General features: G+C 39.5%; 1 protein-coding gene and 1 long non-coding RNA gene across 4 annotated transcripts in view; both read left to right on the forward strand.

Moving 5' to 3' along the window:
- The window catches only part of LOC138334272 (histidine N-alpha-methyltransferase-like), an 80,116-nt gene that overhangs the window by 45,186 nt on the left and 13,728 nt on the right, over positions 1-21,202 (forward strand). For 2 of the 3 annotated variants that reach the window (XM_069282910.1, XM_069282909.1), the window contains exon 2: positions 2,057-2,280. In XM_069282910.1, coding sequence (XP_069139011.1) covers positions 2,092-2,280 — 189 coding nt within the window. In that variant the 5' untranslated portion in view covers positions 2,057-2,091. Of the gene's footprint in view, positions 1-2,056; positions 2,281-19,523; positions 19,899-21,202 lie in introns of those variants that run through there. The other variant, XM_069282911.1, reaches the window with a different exon arrangement.
- Positions 12,847-13,236, forward strand: LOC138334273 (uncharacterized). The gene is made up of 2 exons (XR_011210080.1): positions 12,847-13,025; positions 13,195-13,236. It is a non-coding gene; the product is annotated as an uncharacterized lncRNA (long non-coding RNA).

Raw genomic sequence — 21,202 nt, forward strand, 5'->3', positions numbered from 1 at the left:
TATCAAACACATTAAAACCATCAAATTATACAAAAGCTATTATTGCAAAAGACAGATTAAGTGATTAACCATTACAGAAAAAAATGGCGTAAAAACACTTGGCTATAATAATTATATATTCATACCAAATATAATTTGTAATTAAAATGTGTTTGAAATGACATTTTCGGCAATAAATATTGTTTCATTTGCTTCAAAAAAAATCCCGGTATCAGACTTTCATCCCTAGTAAGCCTTGGCGGACCGTGAAAAACGTATCGTAGCTTGATCAAAACGTGTAAAACGTGGCAGACCTCATCAGATCGTAACAGGCCTAGTGAGAACGTAGTGGTATTCTTGATAGACCGTGCTAAAGCCGTAGTGTACCTTTAACCTCCCGGAACAGCACTTTCCCGTATATCCACGGTCCATGACGTAATCCGTAAAAGACCGTGGCAAAACTTCACAAGACCTAGCTCAACTTGAATACAGAGACAAAAATAGCCAAAACTCCACGGCGCACCACGTTTCGGGCAAACGGGGCTACCGTGATCGCCGGGAACATAGTGTAAACCTAGCATAACTTTTCACATTTTGAACTTCTTCTCAAGTTCTACTGGTACAATTTGGCTGAAACTTGCATGAAATGATCCTGACAAGGTCCCGACAAAGTGGTCTTATTTTTCGGGTCGATCTGAAATCCAAGGTGGTCGCCACAGCCGCCATCTTGAAAATGCATTTTGAACTTCTTCTCTAGTTCGACCAGTGAGATTTGGCTGAAACTTATATGAAATGATCCTGACATGGACCCAACAAAGAATTGTTATTTTTCTGGTCGATCAGAAATCCAAGATGGCCGCCACAGCCGCCATCTTTAAAACACATTTTGAACTTCTTCTCAAGTTCTACCGGTAGAATTGGGCTGAAACTTGCATGAAATGATCCTGACATGGTCCCGACAAAGTGTTCTTATTTTTCGGGTCGATCTGAAATCCAAAATGGCCGCCACAGCCGCCATCTTGAAAATACATTTTGAACTTCTTCTCAAGTTCGACCAGTGAGATTTGGCTGAAACTTGCATGAAATGATCCTGACATGGTCCCGACAAAGTGTTGTTAGTTTTTGGGTCGATCAGAAATCCAAGATGGCCGCCACAGCCGCCATCTTGAAAACACATTTTGAACTTCTTCTCAAGTTCTACCAGTGAGATTTAGCTGAAACTTACATGAAATGATCCTGACATGGACCCAACAAAGAATTGTTATTTTTCGGGTCGATCTGAAATCCAAGATGGCCGCCACAGCCGCCATTTTGAAAACACATTTTGAACTTCTTCTCAACTTCTATTGTTGAGATTTGGCTGAAACTTGCATGGATTGATCCTGACATGGTCCCGACCAAGTGTTGTTATATTTCGGGTCGATCCGAAATCCAAGATGGCCACCTCAGCCGCCATCTTGAAAACACATTTTGAACTTCTCAAGTTCTACCGGTGCGATTTGGCTGAAACTTGTCTGAAATGATCCTGAAATGGTCCCGACAAAGTGTTGTTATTTTTCTGGTCGATCCGAAATCCAAGATGGCCGCCACAGCCGCCATCTTGAAAACACATTTTGAACTTCTTCTCAAGTTCTGACTAAAACCTGCATGAAATTATCCTCACATGGTCCTGACAAAGTATTGTTACATCTCTGGTTGATCCCAAATCGATGATGGCTATCATGACACTATATCTAATTAATTTCCTACATGTTAAGGCCCTTGGGCCTCTTGTTTGAAATAAAATTTGTTGAAAGAAATTGAAAATGATCCTGACATGGTCCTGACAAAGTGACACCTTATATTATTAATTTTACTATTGCCAAGGTAGTCAGATGACCGTTAAGGCCCCTTGGGCCTCTTGTTTCATGGTGTCTCTGGTGTTTGGGTTACACAAAATGTAAATGACGACGTGTCCCGAAAGGAGCTTAATAACTTTTCTTTTCAGTCAGTCAATAATGTTGTACAGAGGTCTCTTTCATGCATAATGCATGAGAAAGTGCTTATTTAACTAATACAGATTATTTTTCTCTTTCAGTTTGTTTCACTACTTTTTCGTAGAATTATTTTATTATGGACTGTGATTTGAAGAGAAAACTATTAAACGGACTTCAGTCTGATCCCAAGTTTATCCCAACCTGGTACAACTATGACGACGTGGGGTCAAGACTCAAGTGCCAGGCTGCTAACAGAATGAAGGATGTTGAATCTTGTTTCTATTTATCCGGGGCTCAAAATTTTGTTGCTGAACACTATGTTAGGGTAAGTTTGTTATTTTGATATTGTCTAGAACTCCCATTTTCGAACATCAATAATCGGTTAACAATAATGTAATTTTGTGAAGAAAAAATGACGTCACTTACCCTGCTATTTGTGGATTGTGGGGATACTAACAATTCCTTTCCATTCATAAATGATGATAAGAATCGAACTGCTGGCCAGTATTTCGACCAAACCAACTGTGTCTATGATATATGGAGTTTAATTTTGTAATTTTATTTAAGTGAAAGGTTTTCAGCACTTATATATTAATTATATGCAAAATGTTACCGAGAGATCACGGGGGGATTTGGCTTATAACATAATATCTCATAATGCCACATTCAAGATGGATTTAGCTATTTCCCGTTGATAGAATAAAATAATAATCATCATCCTTAAATTATTGTAGACATATATTATTGTGCGAGGTGCTAGAAAAATGATGACATCGGCAACCGGAAGCTATCTTTAATGTAACATTTTCGGCGTCAATTATCCGGTGATTATATTACAATGAGAGGAGGTAAAAGGTCTTCATCATCAACATTGGAAAATGTACGTTGATTATGAATGCCTTCATTTTTCAGAACCCGACATGTTGTGTTGGGAAAAGTGACACGTCGATGTCTATCTATTAGGCCATGGGCTAGGAGGGTCCCACATGCACCCCCCCAAACCTCCGAATAACCCTTATGACCCACTGATCACAAATCATAATGTTAACATTGCATAAGTTGGGATGAACTTCCGGTTATGACGTCATCAAGATGGCCGCAATCTCGAATTTCACTAAAAAATGAAAAATAGTCATAACATTGACATTTTTCAACTGAAGTAGACAAATGAAGTATCAAAATGACCACAACAGAACGAACCACAAGTACATATCAGTACCAAATAATCCAATATATGTTGTAATTTTTACACAGGAAATGAAAAAATCGGACTTAAGCTCAAAAATGTTGTTTTTTTTTGTAAATTTTTCATATTTTCCTTGATGCAGTAAAAATGTTTTCCACCAGCAAACTATTATTTCTAATAAGTTTTTCGTCACAGACCCATATTTGAAAGATTGACCGGCCAAAATATTTCACTCGGGTTGAGATATCCCTGTCCACTTGACAAACCCATGTAAGATTCTATTAGTCTCGCTTACCAGTTCGTAATAATCCTATCCGATCCTCATCAGCATTCATCACACTATCCAACTTTGGAATGTTTTTCTTTGGTATTGATGGACAACTACAGCCAATCAGTTTCTCCATACGATCTGTATTTAGTCCCTGTGTCAGGTGAGGGATTACATTATAACCAATGATCGGGTGGTCACTACTTATCTGCTCTAGAGCAGTCACTAAGAACGGTACTTGTATTGATGTACAATCCTCCTGATTACACTTTAAATCAAGGTTGATCCATCCAAGAAATAGAATAGTTGATGACAGTGCAAGCCGTTCAATGAGCTCACTGACATCACGCAATTCTACACCTGGCAGGTTGTTATCCAGCCATTGTTTATGGAGAAGGGAAGCTTTGGCACCTGTATCCCATAATGCTTTAGTTTTCCTCTTACCAATCGCGCATTCCACCAAGCATTGTGCTCCAACTAAATCAACAAGCTGTCGCTTAGTTTAAGGTGTAATAGAAAGTGCTTGACCTTTGAGTTGTTGGGTTAAGCCCAAATCAGTACTATTCTTCTGTTTACTGGGACCAGGATTTTCAAAGTTTGGGGTTACTGTAGGTTCCCTGTCGATAACCCCTGTGCGTTTCTCGACTGTTTACCTGCGTTAGCACGACAACCTTTACTGACATGGTTGATTCATTTACCTTAAGTCACAACGCAGCGACTTTTGCCTTCAGCTAAATACCACCTTACAAGCTGTTGCTATAAGCGCAACTCTTCACCGTAAAATAACAGTCTGTTCTATATATTTACCTCCAAATACTCCATTTAGTTGTGATGAACTGAGTAACATCGTATCACAACTACCAGTGTCATATATTATCATGGGTGACTTTAACGGTCATAATAGCATCTGGGGCTCCCCAGGCACTGACGATAGAGGTAGACGTATCGAAGAGTTTATTAATAAAAACAGCTTATGTCTTTATAACACCAATGCCCCAACATATTTACACCCTGCCTCTGGCTCGCTTACCCACATTGATCTATCGTTGTGCCATCCATCAATTCTTCTGGATTATGATTGGATGGTCAACGATGATCTTTGTGGGAGCGATCACTTTCCAATTATACTAAATAACATAGGGTCACCAAAACTTGAGGAGCATACTCCTCGTTGAAATCTACATAAGGCGGACTGGGTTCAATTTAAAACCTTGTGCGCAGAGGAGCTCATCGAGGATAAATTTTTTAACCTTGATGACCCCATTAAAATTTTCACAGAAGCGCTCACTTCTATCGCTACGAAAACCATACCAAAATCCGTGCCAAAACCTACAAAGTTTCTTCTCTCAAATGATTCATTTATCAATAGATCTGGTAGAAATTCAGCTCTGAGGCGGTACTTGGCTTCGCCAACCGTCTCAAACTATAACAATTTTAAAATTTGGAGAGCAAAAGCTCGAAGGTCTATCAAATCCGACAAGAAAAGTACTTGGAAAGAGTACGTCTCAAAAATTAACTCCAATACATCTTCGAAGAAAGTTTGGGAAATGATTGGTAAAATCAGCGGGAAAAGAAAAGCAACACCATCATCCCACCTTATTAACAAAAATAAAGTATTTTCTTCAAAATCCGAAATAGCTGACGCCTTTGCCAAAAATTTTGCTAACAATTCATCCGTCAAAAATCATTCAAAAAAATTTCAAAAATTTAAAAAGGAAAAGGAAAAGAGACGTCTTAATTTTAAATCCTCCAATAGTGAAAGTTACAATAGGCCTTTCGAGATACCAGAATTGCTCGAGTCCCTTGAGAAATCAAAGGACTCGGCAGCTGGACCAGACGAAAATTCCATACATGTTTTTAAAACAATTACCAGACTCTTCACTAAAATGTCTTTTAACTATATTTAACCAAGTTTACTCTTCTGGCAAAATTCCCGAGTCTTGGAAGAAATCTACTATTATACCCCTTCCGAAGGCCGGGAAAGATGCTACTGATGTCAATAACTAACGTCCTATTTCATTGAAGAGTTGTATTTGTAAAACTCTAGAACGTATGATAAATACTAGATTAGTTTGGTTCATGGAATCAAACAATATTTTAAGTCCTTTGCAAAGCGGCTTTAGAAACCGCAGGGGAACGGTAGATCACTTAGTTAGACTAGAAACATTTATACGAGAAGCATTTGCCAAGAAAGAACATCTTGTGGCCGTATTCTTTGATCTTGAAAAGGCATACGACACAACTTGGCAATATGGAATCATGAACGATCTCCATGATATCGGTATACGTGGTAATTTGCCAAAATTTATTTCAAATTTCATATCTGACAGGCATTTCAAAGTTCGAACGGGTTCAACTTATTCAGAAACAGAAACACAGGAGATGGGCGTCCCCCAGGGTGGTATCCTATCCGTCACACTTTTTGGATTAAAAATTAACAGCATAACTAAATGTCTTGGCCAATCTACGGAAGGGTCTCTATTTGTGGATGATTTTTTGATCTGTTACAGATCAAAGAACATGCACACTATAGAACGACAACTTCAACAATGTTTAGGCAAATTACAAAATTGGGCTGACGAAAATGGCTTTAGATTTTCAAGATCAAAAACTGTCTGCATGCATTTCTGTCAAAAACGAAAACCACACAACGATCCAGACCTCACACTCAATGGAATTAAAATTCCAGTAGTTGAACAAACTAAATTTCTTGGATTAATATTTGATTCGAAAATGTCCTTTGTTCCACACATAAAACACCTTAAGGATAAGTGCTCGAAGGCGCTGAACATTCTACGTGTTCTGTCCCTTTCTGATTGGGGTGCAGACCGTGAAATGCTTCTGCGTATCTACCGTGCACTTATTAGATCAAAACTTGACTACGGCTCGATTGTCTATGGATCGGCTCGCAGCTCCTATCTACAGATGCTTGACCCTATCCAGAATCAGGGACTGCGTCTGGTACTTGGAGCTTTTCGAACAACACCTGTGAAGAGTCTCCATGTGGAAGTTAATGAGCCATCTCTAGACGATCGACGAAAGAAATTATCCTTACAGTATGCTGCTCAACTGAAATCCAATCCCAAAAACCCCGCATTCGATCTTGTATTTAATCCACAACACCAGGACATATTCAGACAAAATCAAAAGCTCATACCAACATTTGGCATCAGAATTTCAAAGTTTTTGCAAGAACTAAATATAAATTTCGACACCATTGACGAGTACACCATATCGGATGTACCACCATGGCTCATTCAAACACCTGATATCAATTTATCTTTGCATGAGAGGACAAAGTCCAGTGCATTACCCGAAGAACATAAATCCTCCTTTCGGGAGTGCATCAGGACTTTCCCTGATCCTGTCAAGATATACACTGACGGCTCAAAAGATGGGGATAAAGTTGCGGCAGCATGCTGTACATCTAATCACTGTTCCTCTATCCGACTTCCAGATGCTGCCTCCATCTTCTCTGCGGAAGCTTGTGCTATCGGTCTGGCTCTTGACCACATCGAAGAACACCGCATTGAAAAGGCAATCATCTGTTCAGACTCTCTTTCGGTTCTTCAGGCTTTGAAATCAAGAAACCCTAGAAATACTCTAATTCAAAATCTTTTAATCCGAACCTTTCGATTATCTTCTAAAACTCAAATTACTTATCTCTGGATTCCCAGTCATGTGGGGATAAAGGGGAATGAACAGGCTGATAAAGCAGCTAAGACTGCTCTTCGCCTAGCACAAACATATTTGAAACTACCATACACCGACATCAAACCTTCAATTCAGTCAGCCATCAAACACCATTGGCAACAAAGGTGGTCTACCGAAACAAACAATAAACTGTTTAAAATTCAACCTACACTTAATCCTAAACTGTCCAGTCGGAGAGACCGCAGAGAGGAAGTTGTTCTCTCTCGGCTCCGAACTGGACACACATATTTTACACATTCCTATCTATTGAGAGGGGAGGATCCTCCCACATGCCACGCATGTGATTCTCCTCTCACAGTGGAACATATTTTAGTGCACTGTATTGATTTTAAGCACATACGAGATAAGTACTACGATGTCTCCGACATGTACACTTTGTTTCATGCCGTGAGACATAATCGTATTTTTAATTATCTCAAAGAAATCGGTATTTTAAACAAAATATGAACATTTTCTCATCATATCATATCATCGTATCATCTCAACATTTCATCGTTTCATCAACTTTGTGCATGAGTTTTCTCATGTGTTTTAGCCAAAACTATTTTATCCCATGCAAACCTTTTTTTTATCAAATAAACGTTTACAATCTGTGTTTTAGTCCTTACCTGCCTTTTCTTACCCTGATCTTTATCCTGATAATAATGCATGACTTGTAGTTTGGCCCTAAATGACCTTAGTTGTCGATGGGCCGTAAAACTCAAACAAACAAACAAACAAAATTTTGCCTTCAACTCTTTAAGCTCTGTTGCTAAAACAGCTTCTTTGAATGATTTGAGTTCTGAATTCTTTACTTCTAAAGCTGATGCTTTCGGCTTCATTGGTTTTGTCTGGCGCTTTGCATCATTCTAGTTTTCACGCATATTTACTGTACTTGAAGACGAGAGAAGTTCTTCATCTGAAACCTGTCTGTCAAGAAGGGGCCTTAACTCCTATCTTACAACATCGATGTGCAAGCCGGTATGGATACTTCGAGAGAAAACTTGGTTGATGACGTTTTCGTCGTATGAAATCCTGTGCTGATTCCTCTTTGGACGTAAACAATAGTTTTTGTTTTATCTCTAATGCTCGCAGCATAAATTCGGTTGTGTCCCTCCTGCTTAGCGCTCAGCATTCAGGGAGTGGGACGACTGGTTCGCCCGTTGTCAGTATAATGTGACCGGGTGGGGTGTGTTGCTTGGTGTCTTCGGCGGCATGCTTCAGTGATATAGCACTATAAAAAGGGCAACAGTTACACTATACAAGAAGACACAACATGAATATACCGCAGTCTCCCAAAACACGCACCTCGCACAACATACACGCAACACACTGCATAGCGTACATGGGAGGCCTTCCTTACATGACCATAGCTGTTAATAAGACGTTAATTAATCAAACAAACAAACAAAGGTTGTGTCCCTATCTGGTGACTGAGTTAGTTGACAGCGTTGATTGTACAGCTGTGTAGCGGATCGCTCCTGGTAATGTGAACGTAAAACACTACGGAGTGCTGCAAGGGTTATCTCTGGCCGACCCTCAAGATATGCCCTCAAATTTGACCCACTTGGCACTGCTCTTATAATAGCTTCAACAATCTCAACTTCCGAGTATCCACGTTTTAAGCCCGTTGAAATTTGCCGAACAAGACTAACAAAAGCTAAACTTTTCGTTGAATCAATGGAACCATGAATCTTAAACTCTTTCTGGAAGTTTCTAGTGATCATTTTAGTGTCTGGTGGAACTTCCTGTTTGAATTTCACCTCGGGTGTTACCTGTGTTTCTGTTTTTATTCTTGGCTGCAAGCTTAAGAGTTCCTCTAATTTCTGGATGTCGTCGTTTAACGGTAAGTCAAGCGATTCAAGGACCGATATCCTTTCCTTTGCCCTCTCCTTTGACAACCACTTGTCGAGCACACCTAAGATTTCCACTTTCGACATTCTATCCTGGTTTGTGACGCATGGGACCTCCACATCGCCAACCGCTTTCCTCAAGTTCTCAACAGGTTCATGATAGAGCCATCCTTTCAGCAGGTATTCTTTCTCTTCCTCCATTTCCCCTTATATAATCTCGGACGAGCCCCCATGTTGTAAATAAATTGATAGGAGTTTACTAGTTTCATTGAGACGGAGCGAAGTGAAAATGTAAATATTTCTAGATGAATGTGGTGTTCCGTGATATTTCTACCTATTTTTACAAATGAATATCATTGTTCGATATCTTACGATTTAAATAGGGCGTTTCCTTGGGTGATCATGCCCTTACGTGATGGGATATGCTCGTTTTAATAAACTTTCGTATCTTATTATTTTCTATCACTAGTGTTTGTTGCTAAGAGTTCTACAAAAGATATATAGAGGATCTGTCACGAGGTTCCCTTCATTTTAGATTTATGATACGAGTTTAGAATTTAATTTTTTGCCAGCCTTTAGCGAGAAAAAAAACGTAAAAACGAAACGAGTATTATAAATCTAATATGAAGGGAAACTCGTGATATGTCATCATATGACAAATATTTGCCTTTGTTTCTTCACGTTTGGAATGTTCTGCCAGATGAAAAATCAATCAGTTGAGATTCGGACCGTATCCTTAAAAACCAAAAGTCGGTCGAATGCCAATGCGCCGTAATATAGCTAGATTATTATCCCCCGCCCAACGAAGTTGGCGGGGGATATACAAATGGGTTCCGTCCGTCCGTCCGTCCGTACGAATGGTTTCCGGAGCATAACTCTAAAACCAGTAGAGACATTTCCACGAAACTTCATACACACATTGGTCTTATAGTCTAGTAGTGCCTTTTGCTATTTTTAGGTTTGCATTTTTTGCATTTTTTCCGTAACCATGGAAACATTGCTGAAAATATCATATTTTTGCACCAGGTTCGTTTCCGGAGCATGACTCTAAAAGCAGAAGGAAGAGATAATTCCACGAAACTTCTTAAACACATTGGTCTTATGGTCTAGTAGTGCCTTTTGCTATTTTAAGGTTTTCATTTTTTGTACATTTTTCTGTAACCATGGAAACATTGCTGAAAATGGCAGATTTTTGTGTAAGAATCGTTTCCGGAGCACAACTCTAAAACCAGCAGAGATATTTCCATGAAACTTCATAGACACATTGTTCTTATGGTCTAGTATTGCATTTTGCTAATTTTAGGTTTGCATTTTTTGCACTTTTTCCGTAACCATGGAAACATTGCTGAAAATATCATATTTTTGTACCAGGTTCGTTTCCGCAGCATAACTGGAAAACCGGTTGAGATACTTCCACGAAACTTCATAGACACATTCTTTTTATGGTCTAGCGGTACCTTTTGCTAATTTTAGGTTTTCATTTTTGCACTTTTTCCGTTACCATGGAAACATTGCTGAAAATGGCAGATTTTTGTGTAAGAATCGTTTCCGGAGCACAACTCTAAAACCAGCAGAGATATTTCCATGAAACTTCATAGACACATTGTTCTTATGGTCTAGTAGTGCCTTTTGCTATTTTTAGGTTTTCACTTTTTGTGCTTTTTTTCTGTAACCATAGAAACATTGCTGAAAATATCATATTTTTGTAGGAGGTTCATTTCCGGAGCATAACTCTAAAACCAGTAGAGATACTTCCACGAAACTTCATAGACACATTCTTTTTATGGTCTAGTAGTACCTTTTGCTATTTTTAGGTTTTCATTTTTTGCACTTTTTTTGTTACCATGGAAACATTGCTGAAAATATCATGGTAAATGGTAAATGTTACTTCGCAAAACTTTACCCATCTTTGTGTATATAGTCTAATATAAATGTCAAGGCTGTATACCTGATTCAACAATTGCAGCCCCGCTCTACTTGAATTATACTCCATCTTTCTTTAGCTCAGCTTCCTTTTTCCTGTTTTTTTTTCATACACATAAGTCTCCACAATCAAACTTACTTCAGCTTTGATATCTCCATTGGCGGGGGATCTGAATGACTATGTCATTGTTTAAAGTATTAATCGATTTTTGTTACGTACTTCATAATCGAACCGGTTCATGTGAATGATTTATACCCGAAGCGACCGCAAAATGTTGAAGTCTATCAATTTTGTACCACATAAGCGTCTACACAAGTGAATTTTTATATTATGACGTTTTCGTGACGACACAGATTGACGTTTGGCGCGAAAACACATTCCCAAACAGTCATTCACGGTTTTCGTCATGCAGGCCTGCCGGACGATATTTTTCACCGCTTTGAACTTTTTGATTTAGGAGAATTGAAAGATGTTTTCATCGATTATCATGTTCAAATCGATAAAAGAAGGTGATAATTGATACTAATTTTACGCACTGTTAATATTAAAACCTCTGGATGACTGATAACGCCCTATACTGTCTAATCTCCTATCGATACCTAGACCTAAATATTAAAACCCCTGAATGCCTGATAACGTCTAAAACTGTCTAAACTCCTATCGATACATACGTAATACCTAGACCTAAATATCAAAACCCCTGAATGCCTGATAACGTCTAAAACTGTTTAAACTCCTATCGATACATACGTAATACCTAGACCTAAATATTAAAACCCCTGAATGCCTGATAACGTCTAAAACTGTTTAAAACTCCTATCGATACATACGTAATACCTAGACCTAAATATTAAAACCCCTGAATGCCTGATAACGTCTAAAACTGTCTAAACTCCTATCGATACATACTTAATACCTAGACCTAAATATTAAAACCTCTGGATGACTGAAATCGCCTTTTATCACATAATCCGCCTGATATCCAGTGATTTCGCCCGTGCAATATTTTTGCGTATGTCACTAGTGTAATATGACCTGGAGCGATTCTCATTGGCTGGAAATTCATTGTGACGTCATACAGAAACAATGAAATGACGTCAGGAAACATGATGTGACGTCGGATTACGAGGCCGGCATGTCAAAATGTCGGCCTCTGCTAGAATTTTGGAATACCTTTTGACGTGAAATTTTTTGTTATGTAGATATTTGGAGTTATGTGATAAAAAGTATCGTAAATTTGTGTTCATTTCATAAGAGATTTTATGAAACTCGTCTCGAAAAAAGAAAAATTCATAGACTCGTTTCATAAAATTGCATATGAAATGAACACTCATATAAGATCATATATTTATTTTCTAAACTCCTATCGAATTATATAAACAACACATTTTATTTTCTAATTTTACAAAATCTATAAACAAAAACCAATAACAGCAAACCGCACAGATTAGTACAAGCTAGCAGATGCATAATACTGCATATATACATGGTCGCGAACTGCACATGTGACCCAGATCCTAACATACCTATAAACACACTGACCTCGCACGCATACACTTGAGACACGAGGCCACAAAAGGGATTCTCTAAACTAATAGATTAGACATATTGAATATTTTTTTAAATTCATAAAAAACGGCACATTTATTTATATATCTCATAATTATATATCATTAAGTCTATCGCATATATATTCACGTGGTTCTAGGCCTGCGTTATCGTAAGCAAGCCATGTGACTCTTCGAATATAAGTACAAATAATTAAAAAAATAAACACACAGAAACATGTTTATGCCAACTCATCAAATAATGTAGACTCTTGTAACTACTGTATATATGTAAATTGTAATACTTACTTCATGGATGCAAATGAGAATGGTAAGCAAGCTGAATGTTAGCTGCTGGAGTGGATGACGACACGTGGTACGGTGATTGCTTAATAAAACTATACGGCAACATTCCCTGTGTTGCCTCAAATATTAGTGTGCAACTTTAAAATAGGATAGTTGCTTAGAGTTACTTCCCTTGCTTGTATTTTATAATTATTCTTCAGAGTGATCTCCCTTGTGTTCACTCTTTTGTAAAACGTTGATACAACGATCCGAAACATGGACGACCACGGTTAAAGTGCATAGCCCCATATGATGTAAGTTTAGATAATATTAGGTTGATTCTAAAGATATATTGGTATTATATGATGCATATGTATGTACATGTAATGTTTAATCGATCTAATAGCTAATAATTGTGTAATTCTAAAGATATGTCAATATCATGATATCGTTGCTGATACAGATTTTGTTTCTGTATTTCAGCCTTACTTGATTCGTTCAGCATTAAATTACATCTTAACAAGACCAGGTCTCGTGTCGTAATTTTCGTCGCTGTACAGTAAAGGATCATTTCATCAGCTATGAGCATATAAACCATGTCCAAGCCATCGAGCGTAGTAGCTCACCCCGACCATGAAGGGTCACCACATGTTTCTGCTCGGGATCCAAACGACAGTAAGGGGTCAGCAAGGAGTACCAGTAGTAAACAATCCTATAGGTCTAGTAGGTCATCAGATCTAATACAGATACGAGCTAAGGCTGTAGCAGCAAGAGCTGGACTAGAGTTTGAACGACGTGAAAATGAATTAAAGAAAGAAAGGGCTCGACTCAATGAAGATAATGCAATATTACGTGCTGAAAATGAACGTAAAAGGTCTGAAATCGATGCAAATCTTGATTTATTAGAAAAGGGAGGAAAAAACGTTATTAAAGCAGAAGCTGAATTTCAGGCCTACGACTCAGACTTTCCTACAGACATCGTATCAACTAATTATAAGTCTAAAAGGACTAAAGAATATGTCTTAGATCAGAACACCAGAAGTCGTTCACCGGATCATGCCAGATCAGACCATCATGAACCTGAACTAGTTCACACTACTGAACAAGATAATTATTTGACTCCAGAACCACTTCAAAATACTGAGCTAGCAAGGCCTAGTCAACCCGAACCTCACACATACAAATCGAGGCAGGGAGAACTTGTTCAGTCATTTTCCCATGAACAGATTTGTGAACCAGTTCATCTATCACATCATGAATCTGATAGACTTATGTCTAACAAACCAGACAACTATTCTACTGAAATCCCTCAATGGAGAAATTATGGTAAAGTTCAACCTGTGCTACACGAACCAGCCTATAGTTACCATACACCTGAACATGAACAAACTCTGTTGTCGACACAGGGCTACACCATGCCTAAGGGACAAGTCAACTCTCAACATCCTGAACAGAATAATGCTACTCATGAATCTTATAATCAACACAGATACCCTACATTCTCTGAACCAAATCGTGAACCTTCCATACAACTTCATGAAACAGCTCGCCCATTTCATGAACCAGCTAGCCGTTCATTGGATATCACAGGTAGCTTTGAACATCAACAGCCAGCACACGTATCACCAGACATTCAAAATCATGCCGGCTTTGAACCATTGCGCCCCACCTTTCATGAACCTGAACGCCATACGTCCACAGGGTTCACAGAATTCACTCAGTTTCTAATGAAAAAGGAACTAATTCTACAGAGATTGAGCAGTTTTGATGACAAACCTGAACATTATTCTGTGTGGAAAACCAGCTTTGTTAGAATAAAATCTGAACTAAACCTATGCCCTTCTGAAGAGTTTGATCTGCTGATTAAGTACCTTGGGCCTGAGTCTGTGAAACATGCAAAAAGTCTTCGGGCATCTAATCCAACGAACCCTACTAGAGGCATACTTAGACTGTGGCAGCGATTGGACGAAAGATACGGAAGCCCAGAGATTATTGAAAGAGCTTTACAAGAAAAACTAGCAAACTTTCAGAGAGTGGGAAAAGATATGAAGAAACTTTATGAACTGTCTGATATATTATCAGAGATAGAATCGGTTATGGAGGATCCAAAGTATGAAACCTTGTTGAGTTACTTCAATTCTTCAATGGGGGTACTCCCAATTGTAAACAAACTACCGACCAGTCTTCAGAACAAATGGACTAGCAGAGCGTCAAAGTACAAAAAGCGTCATACAGTCTCCTTTCCCCCATTTACAGAGTTCTGTGACTTCATTAGAGAACAGAGCACCATGATGAACGACCCAGGTCTAGTGTGTACCCCAGCATCTGTTAGTAGGTTAGATACTACAAATAATACTTCCTACAACAAACAGAACAGTCATAAGCCTGCAGGAACACAACAGATTTCGTCTGTCACAGTCAGAAAAACACAGATAGACAATTGCAACACATCTGCAAACACATCATCAACTCCTCTGTGTCCAATCCACGAAACTAAGCATTCCTTGAATGATTGTAGAGGATTCAGGAAGAAAACCATCACCCAACGAAAACAGTTTCTGAGGGAAAACAACCTGTGCTTCAGGTGCTGTGAGACTTCTGCTCATATTTACAAGAACTGTACTGCAAAGTTGCAGTGCAGTGTTTGTGGTAGCGATAAACATCCAGGTGCATTACATAATAAGGAGGAACTACGAGAAAAAACGGAAACCGAGGACAATACGGTCAGCGTCTCTACAAGGTGTACAAAGTTATGTGGACAAGGTTTTACAGGGCGATCTTGCGCAAAGACAGTGTTAGTTAATATTCACTTAGCTGGAAAGCCGGACGAAAAACATCAAGTTTATGTAATCATGGATGACCAGAGTAATCGGACATTAGGACACCCTGATTTGTTCAAAATATTAGACATTTCGGACAGAGACATGTTTCCTTACAAACTTATCTCGTGTGCAGGTGGTCTTGATATGCAGGGACGGAAAGCTACAGATGTTATCATTTCGTCGCTTGATGGTAGTTTTAGTCTTGATCTTCCTACGATTACTGAATGTGCATATATCCCTAGTTCGAGGGAAGAAATACCTATCCCTGAAGTTAAGAACTACTTCGATCATCTGGCTGATGTAGAGATTCCACCCTTAAATGACAATGCCCCCATTCTCCTTCTCGTTGGTAGAGACGTACCAGAGGCTCACCATATCATAGAACAGCGCACCGGTCCCAAGGGTACTCCATTTGCTCAAAAACTTGGCTTAGGCTGGACTATAATTGGAGAAGTATGCCTTGATGGTCAACACTTGCCACCATCTACACCTAGCTCACTGAAAGTCCTTAAGACTACCGTGATGCATAACGGTCGCCCCACTACCCTCCAAGAATGTGACAACAGTCTTACGGTCAAGGACCAACCAAGCTACGAAACCGGTTTGTTTGAGAGAACAGCACATGATGACAAAATTGGTCTGTCTATAGAGGATAAGGAGTTTCTGTATATTATGGACCAGGAGTTCCAGAAGGATGAGAGCGATCATTGGACCGCACCTTTGCCATTTCGGAAATCACGACCAAGGTTACCGAACAACAAACCACAAGCCCTAAAGCGTGCCCGTATCTTGGACACGTCACTTAAGAAGGACCCAGTTAAGAGACAACACTTCTTCCAGTTTATGGATAAACTTCTTGAGAATGGTCATGCAGAGGAAGCCCCTCCCATACAAACGAGTGATGAGTGCTGGTACCTCCCAGTGTTCGGGGTCTATCATCCACAGAAAAGAGACCAAATACGTGCAGTATTCGACTCTTCAGCGAAGTTTAACGGTGTTTCACTCAATGACGTTCTTCTCTCTGGGCCAGATCTGAACAACACCCTTATCGGCGTCCTACTAAGGTTCCGTAAAGGCACCATTGCAGTGACGGCAGACATACAACAAATGTTTTACCAATTCTACGTGCATGAGAAACACAGAGACTTTTTGAGGTTTCTTTGGTATAGGAACAACAATATAGATGGAGATCTAATTGAGTACAGAATGAGAAGTCAGAAGTCCACGTATTTATGAATAGTCCTTCCCCTGCTGTAGCGACATACGGTCTACGTAAGACAGCTGAGTGTGCATCGTCACTTTATTGGAAGGATATTGAGGACTTCGTCAACAACAACTTTTATGTCGACGACGGACTTGTCTCTCTTCAGTCGGCAGAGGAAATCATCAGTCTTGTGCAAAGAACTCAAAAGGCACTCTCACACGTCGGAAAGTTGCGCCTCCATAAGATTGCGTCTAACAGCACAGCAGTGTTAAAGGCCTTCGAAAACAATGATCTTTCCAGCAGTATCAAGGATCTCGACCTTGATGTCGATACCCCTCCTGTCCATAGAAGTCTTGGTCTCTGTTGGAATATAGCAGCAGACTATTTCACATTCCACTCTACTGCAGAACCCAAACCGTATTCACGGCGGGGAGTATTAGCCACCATTAACAGTCTATATGACCCTCTAGGCTTTGCTGCACCTGTCAGTTTGAAAGGAAAACTGCTTCTTCGGGACCATGTAGCCTGTATGCTGGACTGGGATGATCCCCTACCCGAAGATCGTCGCGAAGAATGGGAAACCTGGAGAAACTCTCTTTCTTCTCTCAACCAAGTACAAGTTCCACGGCAGTACGTCAAGATGTCATCATCTGCAATTACTGGTCAAATCCACATATTCTGCGACGCTTCTGAGGAAGCTATAGCTGCTGTAGCATACATGAAAGTGTGTGATGAAAATATCTCCAATGTTGGTTTTGTCATTGGCAAGGCAAAAGTTGCACCCAGGCATGGCCATACCGTGCCGAGATTAGAGCTTTGTGCAGCTGTTTTAGGAGTTCAACTAGGTCAACTTTAGAGGAGGAGCTTGGCATTCCTTCAAAGGACATGAACTTTTATACAGACAGCAAGGTCGTACTCGGATACCTGCATAATCGCATTCGTCGATTCTACATTTATGTTTCAAACCGCGTCGACAAAATCCTTGCGTTCTCACAGCCTGACCAATGGACGTACATACCAACAAATTTCAACCCAGCTGACCAAGGCACCAGGTGTCTCAAAGCAGAACTCTTACAAGAAAGCATGTGGCTAATGGGACCATCAGTATTGAAGGATCAAGTCCAACCAGTCAGCACAGATTTTGAATTAGTCAACCCTGACGAGGATGCAGAAGTACGTCCACAAGTCAAGGTCGTCTCTCAGGTTACAGTTGCCAAAACACAAGTTTGTCAGTCTAGTCTCGGGATAGAAACATTTGAGAGATTCTCTAGTCTTCAGAGTCTAGTAAGGGCTATCGCGTGGATCATCCATATAGCTGATAGTTTTCAGACTCCTAACAGGAACTGTCGTGGCTGGCACCGTTGTTCCTCATTCATCAGCGTTGACAATGGGAAACGTGCTACTCATCTCATAATCAAGGAGGTACAAAGCAAGTTCTATGGCACAGAGATAGAGCGTTTGAAAGCAGGAAAACCTATACCAAAGGACAGCAATATTCTTTCTCTGTCTCCTATCTTGGATGGCGATGGATTACTACGTGTCGGTGGTCGATTACGCAAGGCTCAACTACCTTCGTCACAGAAGAATCCCTTACTGATACCTGGCAAAGCCTACCTTGCAAAGCTAATCATTACAGACTGTCATGAAAAAGTCAGCCACCAGGGCCGCCATTTCACTGAAGGTATGGTAAGACAGATGGGTTATTGGATTTCAGGAGGAAAACGCTTGATTTACCAATTAATCAGCCGTTGCGTTAAATGCCAGAGACTCCGTGGAAGGATGTGTCAACAACAAATGAGTGATCTACCAGATGCTCGTCTTACACCTGCTCCACCCTTTACCTATGTAGGGGTTGACGTTTTCGGGCCATGGAACATTGTAGCTAGAAGAACACGAGGAGGAGTATCAAATTCCAAACGCTGGGCTGTCATGTTTACATGTTTGACATGCCGTGCAGTCCACATAGAACTTGTTGAAGATATGAGTTCATCTTCCTTCATAAACAGCCTCAGAAGATTTCAGTCTATACGCGGGAAAGTAACGGAATTCAGATCCGACAGGGGAACTAACTTTGTCGGTGCTTCCGATGACCTCCATATTAATGCCATAAATGTCGGGGACATACCCTTGCGGAAACATCTGTATGCTTCAGGAACAGTCTGGAAATTCAATCCGCCATGTTCATCACACATGGGCGGCAGCTGGGAAAGGATGATTGGAGTGATCAGACGAGTATTGGATTCTCTGCTCCTGGAAGAGGGAAGGAAAAACCTCACACACGAGGTATTGTCTACATTTATGTGCGAAGTGATGGCAATCGTGAACTCTAGGCCAATCACACCAGTTTCATCAGACCCAGAGTCACCATTTATATTGACACCAAACATACTCTTGACTCAGAAGACAGACGCCTCTGTGGAACCATTTGCTAACCTGGATGTGAGAGAAGTATATAAGTCACACTGGAAGCATGTCCAAGTTCTTTCAGAACAGTTTTGGAAACGATGGCAGAAGGAGTTTCTGCCAACTCTTCAACAAAGACGTAAATGGCACAAGGAGCGCCCCAACCTTAAGGAAGGTGATGTCGTCTTGATGGAAGACAAAGACTTACCACGTAATCATTGGCCCCTAGGAGTTGTCTCGCGCGTCTTTCCAGGAGATGACGGCTTGGTCAGGAAAGTGGAAGTTCGTATCAGTCGCGACGATAAGATTTCAAACTTTATTCGTCCAGTGGTTGATCTAGTCAAGCTTATTGACGTGCAACAGTGACTTGCGAGTGTAAATGTTAAAACGCGAACATTCGCGGTATGAGACAACCGCCTTGATGACATTTCGAATTCATTTATGTGTTTGAACCATATTCGAATTTAAAGTTTAGTTAAATGTTAGTTTACATGAGGACTTTCAAGTAATTGTCATCATATACATATGTAAGATGTGGATTATTGTTTGTGATATTTTGAATATCAGACGGGGAGTGTGTTGCCTCAAATATTAGTGTGCAACTTTAAAATAGGATAGTTGCTTAGAGTTACTTCCCTTGCTTGTATTTTATAATTATTCTTCAGAGTGATCTCCCTTGTGTTCACTCTTTTGTAAAACGTTGATACAACGATCCGAAACATGGACGACCACGGTTAAAGTGCATAGCCCCATATGATGTAAGTTTAGATAATATTAGGTTGATTCTAAAGATATATTGGTATTATATGATGCATATGTATGTACATGTAATGTTTAATCGATCTAATAGCTAATAATTGTGTAATTCTAAAGATATGTCAATATCATGATATCGTTGCTGATACAGATTTTGTTTCTAATTTCAGCCTTACTTGATTCGTTCAGCATTAAATTACATCTTAACAAGACCAGGTCTCGTGTCGTAATTTTCGTCGCTGTACATTCCCCTTTATCGAGTACAATAACCTGATTTCTTTATTTAAATGTAAATTCTATATCGACCATTCCGACCTTATTTTAGCGATAATAATATTAATAACTACTTCATGATTGTTTTGAAGCTAGCAAATTAACAAGTAATATTAAGTAATATATAGATTATGACTGATGGCAAGGCCTTAAAGGGCGCAGCCAGATGTTACAGTACCCATTGATTATAAAGTACAATGTTAAAGTGAATAGTCGGGCAAAGAAAACCAGTCTAAATGCGTTCATTGGCCTTCCAAAAGTTCTCACATATTAATACGACGGTCAAGTTCTGCTTAGTTTCCCAGTTCTGACCATTAAAGTAAAGAAAAGTTGAAAGCATTGAAAGCGAGGCTGCGTGGAAATGTAACCACGGACATAGTGAGCCGGGAGGACGTTTTAGAATTTCCATACTTTAAATTAATTTCTTCGCACGCAGACAGATTTTGACGAGAGATTTTATTTTTCCATTTCATAAGAAATTATACTGGATACATTCACACCATTTTTACCGACTTTAGCCATCCTTGCCCGACTGTTCACTTTAAAAAGTGCAATTTATGGAAATAACGGAGCCGAATTTTCTGTTTCTTTTTATTCACATATTCACACTCTATCCTTGTCCAAAAACCCTCATTTGAGAAGGACCCGCCATTAGAGAACGAATAAATCTTATTTTCGTAACGGATATTCCGGTTTTTTTTTTTTTTTTTTTTGTCAGCTGATTATATTGGAAGGTGGTCTAAATCACTTGAACGCTTATTGATGACATTGACAATGATGAGGTGACACCGAAAAAAAAGTAGATCGGTCAAAGTTCACCGTGTCAGCCAATCAGAATGCGTGTGGTATAAACAAATTGTTATTTTCATGTACGTGTTACATATGTACATTAGAAGTCACTTTGTGCCCGACCCTTATTACTGAAATTATTAGAAGTCATGAAGCATTTGTTTAAAGCTTGTAAATGAATTTTAGAATATATATGAAACGGTGGAAAAAAAATGATCAAATTGTTTATTTTCAATAGCTACAT

The sequence above is a fragment of the Argopecten irradians genome, chromosome 11 (genome assembly GCF_041381155.1).
Source record: "Argopecten irradians isolate NY chromosome 11, Ai_NY, whole genome shotgun sequence".
NCBI lineage: Eukaryota > Metazoa > Mollusca > Bivalvia > Pectinida > Pectinidae > Argopecten > Argopecten irradians.